This window comes from Calonectris borealis, chromosome 23 (genome assembly GCF_964195595.1).
Source record: "Calonectris borealis chromosome 23, bCalBor7.hap1.2, whole genome shotgun sequence".
In the NCBI taxonomy this organism is placed as follows: Eukaryota; Metazoa; Chordata; class Aves; order Procellariiformes; family Procellariidae; genus Calonectris; species Calonectris borealis.
The window spans coordinates 7602756-7614813 of record NC_134334.1 but is presented as its reverse complement, the minus strand read 5'-3'; the positions used below and the strand labels follow the sequence as shown (position 1 = coordinate 7614813).

The 12058-nt window shown below is 55.8% G+C and overlaps 1 protein-coding gene and 1 long non-coding RNA gene across 3 annotated transcripts in view; one reads left to right on the top strand and one right to left on the bottom strand.

The window, feature by feature from the left end:
* Positions 1–12058, top strand: part of SLC2A1 (solute carrier family 2 member 1) — a 159163-nt gene that overhangs the window by 145134 nt on the left and 1971 nt on the right. The window contains exons 2-10 of one of the 2 annotated variants that reach the window (XM_075172016.1): positions 773–820; positions 5637–5729; positions 9672–9832; positions 9996–10236; positions 10597–10759; positions 10840–11027; positions 11154–11258; positions 11360–11461; positions 11766–11969. In XM_075172016.1, coding sequence (XP_075028117.1) covers positions 803–820; positions 5637–5729; positions 9672–9832; positions 9996–10236; positions 10597–10759; positions 10840–11027; positions 11154–11258; positions 11360–11461; positions 11766–11969 — 1275 coding nt within the window. In that variant the 5' untranslated portion in view covers positions 773–802. Of the gene's footprint in view, positions 1–759; positions 821–5636; positions 5730–9671; positions 9833–9995; positions 10237–10596; positions 10760–10839; positions 11028–11153; positions 11259–11359; positions 11462–11765; positions 11970–12058 lie in introns of those variants that run through there. The other variant, XM_075172015.1, reaches the window with a different exon arrangement.
* On the bottom strand, positions 1770–3808 carry LOC142092251 (uncharacterized). The gene is made up of 2 exons (XR_012676986.1): positions 3705–3808; positions 1770–2530 (listed from the first exon to the last, which is right to left on the bottom strand). It is a non-coding gene; the product is annotated as an uncharacterized LOC142092251 (long non-coding RNA).

Below are 12058 nucleotides of genomic sequence, written 5' to 3'. Positions count from 1 at the left end.
CAGGCGTACACCCACACTCGTATGTGCACACGCACAGGCGTGCACACTTGCACACTCACATGTGTGCACACACACACTTGCACGCTCACACCCCCACACTTGCACGCTCACACGCGTGCAAACACGTGCAAACACGTGCACACACCCGCCTGCACACTCATGCACCCACACTTGCACACTCACACACGTGCAAACACGTGCACACACCCGCCTGCACACTCATGCACCCACACTTGCACACTCACACGCGTGCAAACACGTGCACACACCCGCCTGCACACTCATGCACCCACACTCACACGCGTGCAAACACAGGCGCACACCCACTTGCACGCTTGGGCACCCACACTTGCCCGCTCCCCCGCGTGCAACACGTGCACGCACGCGCACACCCCCGCTTGCACACCCCCACACGTGCCCACCCCCACACCCGCACGTGCACCCCCCCCCCCCGCCCCCACGCCCACGTGCGGACCCACACGCGCTCGCCCCTTCCCGCCCCCCGCGCGCCCCCTCCCACACCCCCGCGCACGCCCCTCCTCGCCCCGCCCCGCCTCCCCGCCCCCTCCGCGCCACGCCCCCTTCCCCCGCCTGGCCCCGCCCCCTCCCCCGCGCCGCCCAATGGGCGCCGCCGCCCCGCGCCGCCGCGCGCCCCCTGCTCGCCCGCTCTCTTAAGCCGCTTCAATGCCCCCGCCGCGGCCGCGCGCCACCGCTCCGCTCCGCTGCGCGCCGCTCCGCCGCCCCCCCCGGCCCCGGCCCGCCGCCGCCAGCCCCGCCGCCCCGCCGCCGCCCCGGGGCCGCCATGGAGACCGGCAGCAAGGTGAGCACGCCGCGCCTGGAAAATCCCCGCCGTCCCGCTTCCCTCCCCCTCCCCGCCCCCCCGCCCCGCGTTACACAACCGGGGAAAGAGCGGTCGTCCACGGGCGCGCTCCGGTTGGGGGGGGGGGGGGGTGGGGAACCGGGCTTCGTTCGGCCCCCTCAAGCAGTCAGGGCGCAGCTCGCATCGCGCCGAGGACACGCGTGGGTGCCCGCGCGTGGGCGCCGCCACGCAAAATAAACATTTCTTTAAAAAATTTACCTCAAAAACAAGGGAAAAAGCCCCAAAACAACCCACCCCGCAGCCTCGGCGCTTCGTGGCGCACCTGGGAGTTTTGGGGTTCCCCCCACCCCCCCGCTTTGAGGTGAGAAAATGCAAAGGAAAGAGCCAAAAAAGGCACTTTTGGCCCCATTTTGGGGGTGAGGAAAAGGCAACAAGGCCCCAAAACTGCTGAGTTTGCTTTTGGGGGGTGCGAGGCCGGGGTGACACTGAGGGGGGGACGGGGACACCCCTGGGACCCCCCTGGCGATGCTGGGGGATGGCTGGGTCGCATCACGGCGTCAGCTCTTTGCACCGTTTTGACCCAATTCCCATCAATTTACCCCCAAAACGGAATTATTAAATAATATAAACTCACTTGGCTGGTCAGCAGCAGCCGAGTCCTCCCAACGCCTCGACCTGCCTCAAATAAATTGATTTCTAATAATAAAGGTGAGTTAAAGCGATGCGACGTCAGGTCCTAAATGAGGAAGGTGAGTTAATTACGGCAGGGTCGTTAACGTTAGACTCCGGGGTTCGCTTGTCCCGGGCATCGCCTGGGGATGCTGACCCCCCAAAATAGTCCCTTCTGGGAGTGTTTTGGGATATATTCAAGTATATAAGGTTTTTTTTTTTTTCGAGGGAAGGAAATAAAAAATTCGCTCTGTGGCGGTGCAAAGCACTGGGCAATGTGTAATTAAAAACAAAAATAATAATTTTATTCCAATTAAAGATGTTACGGGAGCAACTTCTCTTCTTTTTCTCCTCAGCAAACAACTCCTTATTTTTTCCCCCCCTGGTTTTGGAGCATTGGGAATACTAGGTTTTTTTTAATTTAAATTTATATTTATATATATATATTGTATTTTAAAATTACTTTATTTAAAGCAGGCTCTACCCCAGCGCTGGTTTTTTTGGGCGAGGTGTGGGTTTGGGGCTGGGAGCCGGGAACGTGACGGCCGGCAGCGCGTCCATGGGGGGAGGAATTAAAAAGAAATTTGCTCTCGTAACGAAGAAATCTGATGCGCTGCCGGCCGGGCTTAACTCCCGGCTACCGAAATGGAGCCGGAGACGCGCTCCCTCTGCTTTTCCATCTTAATAACTACCCCATTAGATAAATTTGGGTTAGAAATGATTAATTTTTTTTTAAGGTAATTAAATGCAGGAACAATTTGCTGCGCTCTGATGGGCGATGCTTAAATCCAGAGTGCATTTTGCAAGGAAAGAAGAGATTTTTATTGAAGCAGCTGGTGGTAGGGGTGCTGGGGGGTGGGGGATGAGCTCAGCCCGCACCCTTACATTTAATATTTAATATTATTGAAGCCAGAGATGCTTTACTGCCCATGGAGCTGGGCTGCTCCGGCTCTTCACATGCAAAAACATTTCCTGGGCTTGTCGCAGACACTCTTGCGGTTGCAAAACTCGGGAGGGCTCGTGTCGCCGTCCCCAGCTGACCTTTAGGATAAAATAAATAAAAAAATAAAATAACGCCGCTCTAACTCCGCTTCCCCCCACCGGGAGTTTTTTCCTCACACCGATAATCCCCCCCAAATCTTGGCTGATCCCCGTGGTGCCGGTGTTACCCCCATTCTTCGGCTGCAACCCCCCCCGCCCCGTCGGTAAACGCCGGCGCTGTGGCACATGCCGCGGCTTTAGGAGCAAGTTTTACCCGGCCCTCGGTGGGTGCGTAAGTTTTTCCTGGGCTGGGAGCCAGCGTGCAGCCGTGTTATCCCGGGCAATGGCCGGATCCGGTTATCTTCACTCCGGCGAGCGTGCACAAGTGTGCAAACAAGCGTGCAAGATGCTGCAAGGCTGCACCCCCTCCCCACAATAACCCCCTGCATCCCTCCCAGGACGGGACCTCTTGCAATCAGCCTCTGGGATGCTCGTTAAAGCCTTGTGGCTAATTTTTACGGGCTCTTTTTAAATGTGGATTTTCCTGAAATTCCCTCCTGGGACACTTTTTCTTAATTTTTTTTTTTTTAAAGGGATTATTAATTTCCTTGTTCCATGAGGCAGGCAGTATCCTGAAATCCTTCCGCACTGGAGGGGGAAGAAAAAAAAAGAGTAAAAAAGATGAGTTGTAAACCAAACGGAGCTTGCTGGGAGTTTGGGGGGGGCTGCTGTCACCCCACGGGTCGATATCTGCTCCGAGCATCCTGGCTTCCGTGTTTGAGCGACGAAGGAAGCAGGAAGCGGCAAAAAAAATTACAAATTTATTAAAATTACAAGCGCCGCGCCTACCTTCCTATAAGGTATAGGAGTTAGTAGGGAAGAAACCACAAGTGTTGGATATATCCAGGCTGTAAATAAGTTTATTGCATAAAAGCAAGAAGGGGAAATATGTTTTTTTTTTTTCCTCCCCCCCAAACTCCAAATAAAGCTGCAGTTTTCTGCAAGCACTAAAAAAAAAAAAAAACCCCAGCAAACCCTGCGTGTGCTTTTGCAGGAGTTTCCCATGCAAGGCTGCCCTTAAAAATCAACTTTTTTTATTTTTTTTTTTTCCCCCTAATTCGCCATCTTAAGCCTCTCCTTTAATGGCGAGGTTAAAGCAGAAAGGCTGCGGGATCGGGCCGGGCAGCGTGTTTGGAGCTGGGAAGCCAGAAGCGAGCGGGAGGAGCTGACTCACAGTGACCCTGCCCGGGGAGAGCCTCCAAAAATGCCGGCAGCCTTCCTACCAACTCTATCCCTTCACCTCTTCGAGCTGCTGGAGTTTAATAGAAATACAAGGGTTTTTTGCTAAAGGTTAAAAATATAAAGGTTTTTTTGCTAGAGGCTAAAAACAGAAGTTGTTTTTTTTTTTTTTTTGCTAGAGATTAAAAATCTACGGGGTTGTTTTTTTTTTTTGCTAGCGGTTAAAATTGCAAAAGTAGTTTTATTATTTAATTCTCTGTGGGGTAGTGGCTGGTGTTGGAGCGATGAGGTTTTGCTACCTGCCACCTTCTCGGAGCAAAGTTCACGCTGGCGTGATGCATCCCCATCCCTGCGGCACCGTGCCGCTGTGACTCACCCGCGCCTTCGCCGTACGTGGGGGATCGCCCGTCGGCTTTTCGGAGCGAGTGAGCCGGCCTTCAGCGATGCAAAGTAAAAATCGCTACCCCAAAAAGCGAGGGGTGGCCCCCAAAAAGCAAAGAAAAATAATCTGAAACCCCATAAACACCTCAAAACCACCCAAAGACCAAAAAAACCCGCTTTTTTGTGACACTTATTCAAGCACGGGTTGCTTTCAGCATTCCCAGTGTTGCCTGTTGCACTTTTGTGGAGCAGCAGGCAGATGGATGAAATTGGAGTCAGGATTTTGGATTTTTTTGGGGCTTTTTCCTTGTTTTTCTGGGATGCCAGGAACTTTCCAGCCTGTTTTTGCCCTCCCAAGTGGGGCATTTTCTTCTCGGGATGGCTTTATTCAGAAGCACTGAACAAAACCAAGTGCTAAAACATCCCTGATTAGTTGTGTTGGGGCCAAGCCTAATTAATGAGCTTCATTAACGGGGCTGGCTTTATTCCCTGTTGCTTTTTCCCTGCAAACTTTTAACGTGGGGGGAGGCGGCTTGGCCAGAGAGGCGAGGTCAGTGAGCAGCACTTAATTATAATATTTATTTTAAAAAAATAACAAAATGCTTCTTAAATAAGAAAATATCCTTTTTTTGTGTGTGTTTGCTTTGTAATCAGCCCTCCTGATCTAGGGGTTGTATTTAGGTGGGGTCTGACCAGCACCAATCCCTTGGGAATATTAATCCGAGATGCCGGGGGAGCATCCCTGCGTTGGGGCGATGCACTGGTACCTGGGATAACCGGAGAGAGCCCAGCCCCCCCCCAAAATAAGGGGCTTATAAATTTCACGTGGATCATCCCAAAGCTGATTAACTGGGAATGTCGGATCCTGGTTCTTGGAGCTGAGCGCCGGGAAAATCTCCTGCCTGGGATAATTGGGCCGTTAACGAAGGTGGCCCAAGTGCTGGCCTGCCCTGACCCCACTCCCAAACAAGGATCTGATTGTCGCTCCGGCTTAAGCAGGAGGAAGAGGAGGCGGGCGAAGGGTTTGCCAAATAGCTGGGATTTTGCTTAGCGACTGTTAATTAGGCTTCGATGCAAAAACTTCGTTAGCGGCGGCTGTCCAGGGCATCCTTGCGCCGGTGCTGGGATGATGCTTGGCCGTCCGGCGTCGTCGTCGCTGCGGCGTCCCCAAAAGCATCTCGTGCTGGCGGGCCGCCCGGGCGTCACGTGGAGCCCTCGGAGGGGACCCTGCGAGCCCAGATAAAACCTCCCGCCCCAGTCCAGAGGCAAAAAATTCCTGGAATCCCCAAACAGTATTTTTTTTAAGCCCCAAACAGTATTTTTTTTAATTTTTTTTTTCCCCTAGCCCACGTGGGTGCCATAAAAAAAGCAAGTTTTCTCTTTTATCCTGCATATTCATGCTCACAATCTCACGAGCAGCCCTCCTCCTCTTGCTGCTCCCCGGGGAGAAGCGCTGGGGGACCTCTCCGATGGAGGGGGGGGGCAGACATAGCTGGGACCCCAAGTTTGACCCCTCTTTTTTGTTTTCTTCCCCTTTTTCCTGCAGATGACGGCTCGCCTGATGCTCGCCGTGGGAGGAGCGGTGATGGGTTCCTTGCAATTCGGCTACAACACCGGTGTTATCAACGCCCCGCAGAAGGTGAGCGTGCGCCGCGCAACCTCACCGTAGCAAAATTCCACCCCCCTCTCGAAAACAAACCTGCATCCGCTGCCAGCCCGGCTAAAATAGTACATCCCGCTAGGCAGCTTACTGCCTGTAATGGGATTTGCGAGGGAGTTATGTAGCTCCCGCCTTCCCAGGAGAATTAGTTTCCTCCTTGCTTAGCGTTTTTGCCGGGAAAAATCCCAGGAACGCGTGCAGGATGCTCTCCGGGTGGGACAGGCGTAACTTTTAACCTCGGCTTTTAGCAAAGGTCTGGGAGCTAATTAGGGTTTGAGTCATCTCGAAGCAGGGAATGATGGCTCCTATGGGAGCTTTGCATCCCGGAGCATCGGGGGCAGGACGTCCCCGGGAGGAGAGGGGGTCGACTGGGACGGGCTGCGTGCAAAAGGGGATGGAGAGCAGGAGGTGTTTGCTCCTTCCCCTACCATAGTGCCAAGACCCTCCAGCGACCCGTAGGTATGTGGGAGTCTTGAAAAACTTGACTTTTCCCAAATTTTGAGGTGTTAAAGACTTGGAAATGTTAGCTCAGAAATGCCATGTGGTGCTTGCGACGTGCCCTGGGTAAAGCTCAACTGCCGGGGTAAGGTGTCGAAGGACAAAGCGGGGTCCAGCTGCTGCCGCCCGAGAGCAGAGCCTGTCCCCGAGCATCGTCACAGCCTCTGGTGCGCCATCCCAAATAATTAAAACCACCAAGGCGGGATTCACGCCACGAGAGTATTAATCCCCTTTACCAGCGAACGGGCTGCAAAATCTCGCCTCGAGCGTGAAAAAAACTCTTTGCGGGAGAGAAGACCCCGTGCAAAAACTTCCCAGACCGCCATCAGCGTGGAAAGAGCAATAAAGACGCAAATTGCCTTTATTCGAGGTGTTGCGTCAAGTCGTATTTAAGCACGGTGAGTGGCCCGAGTGGGATTTCACGCGGCTGGAGGCCGCGACTCCCGACCAGCACCTTCGGTGCTCGCACCCACGGCCACAGTGCACGCATCCGTCTGCCGAAAGCATCACCCTGCTAAAAAATCCCGACCCCTGGACCGATCCGCGCTGGTGACGTTCATGCTTGGCCTGCGGCAAGCATCCTCCTCCGGAGACGGGCGACGGGAGCGGTGTTTGAAACAGCGGCGAGCTGGGAAATCCCTGGAAACATGCTGAGGAGCTGCTTTCTGGCATCTGCCCTCGTTTTTCCCTGAACTCCGGCACCGCGGGGAGCAGGCGCTCTGTAATTACCGCCTTGCGTCGGAGCCTGGCCCCCGCATCCCGAGGAGGCGCGTGGTTTCCCTGCGGCTGAAGGACTTTTCTCCATCCTCTCCTGACCCAGGAGATGCTGCTTTGGGTGACGTGGGCAGGGACCGCGTCAGAGCTGGGGACCGAGCTCCGGTTCCTACAGACCCCCAGCCAAGCAAGATCCCCCCGTGATGGGTGTTGCCTCAGTTTCCCTCGTGCGTTTTAGGATTAAACCCTTGGGGCTCAGGCCAGGGATGGGCCGTGTATTTTAGGGGCGAGTCACCCAGCGAGTGACGCTGTGTTTAGGGCGCAGAGCTGACGGGGGAAAGGATTTGGGTGCTCTGTATCGGGGCACGAGGGGAGGCAGGATGGGTAGCAGGATGCTCTGGGCACCGGGGTTCATCCCACCTTTAAGGGTGGGGATGCATTGGGGTGCAGGGTTGGGATGGGGACGCATCGGGGTGCGGGATTGGGATGCATCGGAGTTGGATGCATCAGTGCACAGGGTTGGGATGGGGATGCATCGAGATAAATTGGGGCGCAGGGTTAGGATGGGGATGCATTGGGGTGCAGGGTTGGGATGGGGACGCATCGGGGTGCGGGATTGGGATGCATCGGAGTTGGAGTGGGGATGCATTGGGGCGCAGGGTTGGGATGGGGATGCATTGGGGTGCAGGGTTGGGATGGGGACGCATCGGGGTGCGGGATTGGGATGCATCGGAGTTGGAGTGGGGATGCATTGGGGCGCAGGATGGAGGTGCATTGGGATTAGGATGCATCAGTGCGCAGGGTTGGGATGGGGATGCATCGAGATAAATTGGGGCGCAGCGTTAGGATGGGGACGCATAGGGGCGAAGGATTGGGATGGGGATGCATCGGGGCTGGGATTGGGATGCATGCGGGCGTAGGATTGGGATGCATGGGGGTGCAGGACTGGGGTGCATCGTTCCCCTGGCTTCAGCGATGCAAATGCAGCAACGTTTGCTGGCAGCAGCTCCCCGCGGCCGGCGGCCTCGCAGAAAGGCTCCTTTCTCACGCGGAGGGCTGAACGCCGGTTTTGTGGTCCTCTTAATATAGTCCTCCCCGCTGCTGAAACAGCGGCTTGGTGTTTGTGGGGTGCTTGCAGACGTGACGTGTGGAGGGGACGGCCCGAAACTGGGCGAGGGCTGGTAGAAAACACTCACCTGAAATGAAATGAGGGCGAGAGAGGGGGAAAAACCCTTAACTTTTGGGAAATGCGATTATTTTTTTTCATGCTTCTCACTTTAAACTCATAATTTTCCATCTCCTCCTCTCCCAACAACCGATTCATGGTGGGTTTTTCCATCCATCCTTTTTTGCAGGAGGAAAGGGGGCCAGGAGGGGGGGATTTGGGTGTTATTTTTTGATAAGCCAAAGCGCAGCCCAGCCTGGCTCAGCCAGCACAGGGGCATCCGCTGTCGCTTGGATTAATTTTTTTCTGCTTCAAGGGGAGAGAGCTGGAGGCTTTTGAGGAAGGTAGGGAGGAATTTAGAGCACCGCGCAGAGAGAGACCTGCTTACCCCCACCGAGAGCCTGAGCCAGTCCTGGGTTCTCCAAATAATAATAATATCCATTCTTTGTTGTGTTAGAAAAAGGGGAGAAAAGCCCCCAAAGCATCAAAACTTCCAGGCAAAGCAGGAGGCAAACAAAATCACTTAAAATCCTAATGGTTTAGGGGCTTTGTAAGAGGAACAACTTAAAAAATTACATTATTGACATTTATAGCGAAGCACGGGGTGTATTTCTTGCGCTGCCTCTGCCAGCGGCTCTCGTTTGTGCTTGAAGCGATGGGAAAACTAGAAAACAAAGTGCAATTGTGCAAACACTTAATCGGGAGCCGAGCGCGTGTGACACCCTTTGAAGCAGTGAGGTCTCTGAGCCACTTGACGTCCAGCAGCAGCTTCCCCTGCTTGCACAAAATCTCCGCTCCTTCCAGCCAGGGTTGGTCGGGCCTGTTATCGAGCCCTTTGCTTTTTTTTGTCTTGGGTATGGGTGACCCTTAAATAACTTAGTTGAAGCTTTCAGCAGTGGGCTGGCTTTAAAAATATGTAAGATATATAAAAAAGGGCGTCCTGTGAAGACGGTAATTAGAAACGAGCGCCTGTTTTGGATGTTAGCGTTGCAGCAGCATTGCAGTATTGCAGAATTAGAGCAGAAGTATTGCATTATGGAAGTATTGCAGGAAAAAACCCTAGAAATTAAATTTAAGGGAGTGACCAAGGGGATGGGAATGATCAGCTGCCCGGATGACCCTGCTGTCTTCCTCACCTTCTTCCACCATCTCTGCCATCTCTCCCCCATCATGTTCTCCTCCGGTGATGGAGGCCTCCCTCCCCGCCGCCCCTGCCCCGGGGAGGAGCGTGAGCTCCCCGCGGCCGCCCGGCGAGGCAAAAGAGGTATTTTGGCAACGCCGAGCCTCTCTCGGCAGGGCGAGACTAGAACCCGTCCGGCTGCATTTCCCTTGCGCATTCCATCAGGTTTCCTCCCTTGGGTTGGAGCCGAGCCACTGGCTGGGCGGCTCCTGGCTCCGTGACGCATCGTCTTGTGAGCCGCGCTCGCTGGCCAAGGGCCTGTAGGTGGCCGGGCTGAGGCCGGGCAACTCATAACACCGGTGGTGCAGAAAAAAATGGGGATGGTTTTAACCCAGAGCTTCGTTTTTTCCCCCCTCTTTCGCAGGTGATTGAGGACTTCTACAACCGTACCTGGCTGTACCGATATGAGGATCCCATCAGCCCTGCCACCCTCACCACGCTCTGGTCCCTCTCCGTCGCCATCTTCTCCGTCGGAGGCATGATCGGATCCTTCTCCGTGGGGCTCTTTGTCAATCGCTTTGGACGGTGAGCACCAAGCGTGGTGTACCCCAACGGGGGGTCGTGCAGCCTCACCCCACCCTGGCACCCCAGGGACACCTCCCTCCTGCTGACGTTTGGGTTCTTCCGACACCCCTTCAGCCTCTCTGACACCCGCCGTCCTCCTCACCCTCCTCCCTTCCCTCCCCAGGCGCAACTCCATGCTGATGTCCAACGTTCTCGCCTTCGTGTCCGCCATCCTCATGGGTTTCTCCAAGATGGCTCTCTCCTTCGAGATGCTCATCCTCGGCCGCTTCATCATCGGCCTCTACTCTGGCCTCACCACCGGTTTCGTGCCCATGTACGTGGGCGAGGTGTCGCCCACCGCGCTGCGGGGCGCGTTGGGGACCTTCCACCAGCTCGGCATCGTCTTGGGCATCCTCATCGCGCAGGTAAGTGCCGGAGAACCGGCCGAGGGGTTCCCCATCTTTGCTTCTGATGCTCATCAAGGTCTGCAGAGGATGGGGTTTAGTCCAGTGGCGCAGGGCGCTGCCCGTGCCGTGGATCTGCGTGGTCCTTCAGAAGGAGCTGGGGCTGGAGGGATGGACCTGGAGCTCAGCGGGAGCAGGGATGCTGTGAGATCTTAAGGTTTGGGATGGGCAGCATCGTGATATGGTATCTGTTGGCCACCTGGAAGCAACACAGCTGTCCACGCCCCAATATGGGTGTCCAAGCCTGTAGTGCACCCATGAGCAGCAGAGCTGGGTCCAGCTTGAGCTGGGCAAGGCTGGCTCAACCCCTCTCGTCCGCAGGTGTTCGGTTTGGACTTGATCATGGGAAACGAATCACTCTGGCCGCTGCTCCTGGGGTTCATCTTCATCCCTGCCCTGCTGCAGTGCATCATCCTGCCCTTCGCCCCCGAGAGCCCCCGCTTCCTCCTCATCAACCGCAACGAGGAGAACAAAGCCAAGAGCGGTGAGTGACCCCCGTCCCCGAGCTCGTCCCACCACGCAGGAGGTTCCTCAGCTGCTCCTGACTCCACCTCTTCCCCTTAGTCCTCAAGAAGCTGCGGGGCACGACGGACGTCAGCAGCGACCTCCAGGAGATGAAGGAGGAGAGCCGGCAAATGATGAGGGAGAAGAAGGTCACCATAATGGAGCTCTTCCGTTCCCCCATGTATCGCCAGCCCATCCTCATCGCGATCATCCTGCAGCTGTCCCAGCAGCTCTCGGGGATCAATGCGGTGAGTTTTGGGGGGACCTGGATGCTGTGGCCTCAGCTTGTTTCACCCAGAACTTGGGTTGTGCTGGGTCCAAGTCAGCATCACGTGGTGGGTTGATGCCAGACCTGACATCCCTGCCCTTTGTAGGTCTTTTACTACTCCACCAGCATCTTCGAGAAGTCGGGTGTGGAGCAGCCCGTCTACGCCACCATCGGCTCCGGTGTGGTGAATACGGCTTTCACAGTCGTTTCGGTGAGTTTTGGCCCACCGAGCTCTCACCAGGGAAGGTGGAGAGAAGGGGGCTTTCCTCCAGGCGGGGAATGTGCTGATGGACGCCTGTCTCCATCCGACAGCTCTTCGTGGTGGAACGAGCCGGACGCAGGACCCTCCACCTCATCGGCCTGGCGGGGATGGCGGGGTGTGCGGTGCTCATGACCATTGCCCTGACGCTGCTGGTGAGCGATGGGCGTTGAGGGGGACGGGTGGGCTGGGAGGAGGTCCTGCGCGCCGCCCCTCGCTGTGGGGACTTGGAGGGGGAGGTCTGGTTGGAGAAGAGGGAGGGCTCCACCCTAGAGGTGATGGCTGAGTGCTCCCCACGGCCCAGATCTCTCTTGGGGTCCCAGAAATCCAGTCTCCGATCTGGAGAAACCTCACGGCTTCTCTGGCAGCACCACGCCTGCTTGGGTCTCATCGTCTGCGATGGCCAGATGCTTCGTGTCCCCCCCACCGAACCGCCCTTCTCTCTCTCCCTTGACCTAGGACCAAATGTCCTGGATGTCCTACCTCAGCATCGTGGCCATCTTCGGGTTCGTGGCCTTCTTTGAGATCGGTCCAGGCCCCATCCCGTGGTTTATCGTGGCAGAACTGTTCAGCCAAGGCCCTCGTCCCGCTGCCTTCGCTGTTGCCGGGCTGTCCAACTGGACCTCGAACTTCATCGTGGGCATGGGCTTCCAGTACATCGCGGTAATCACCTCCCGGCTCTCGGTGGGAAGAGGGCTGGGGGTGCCAAGCGCCGGTTGGGTTGCCTGGCTTATCTTGAGCCCTAAAACCTG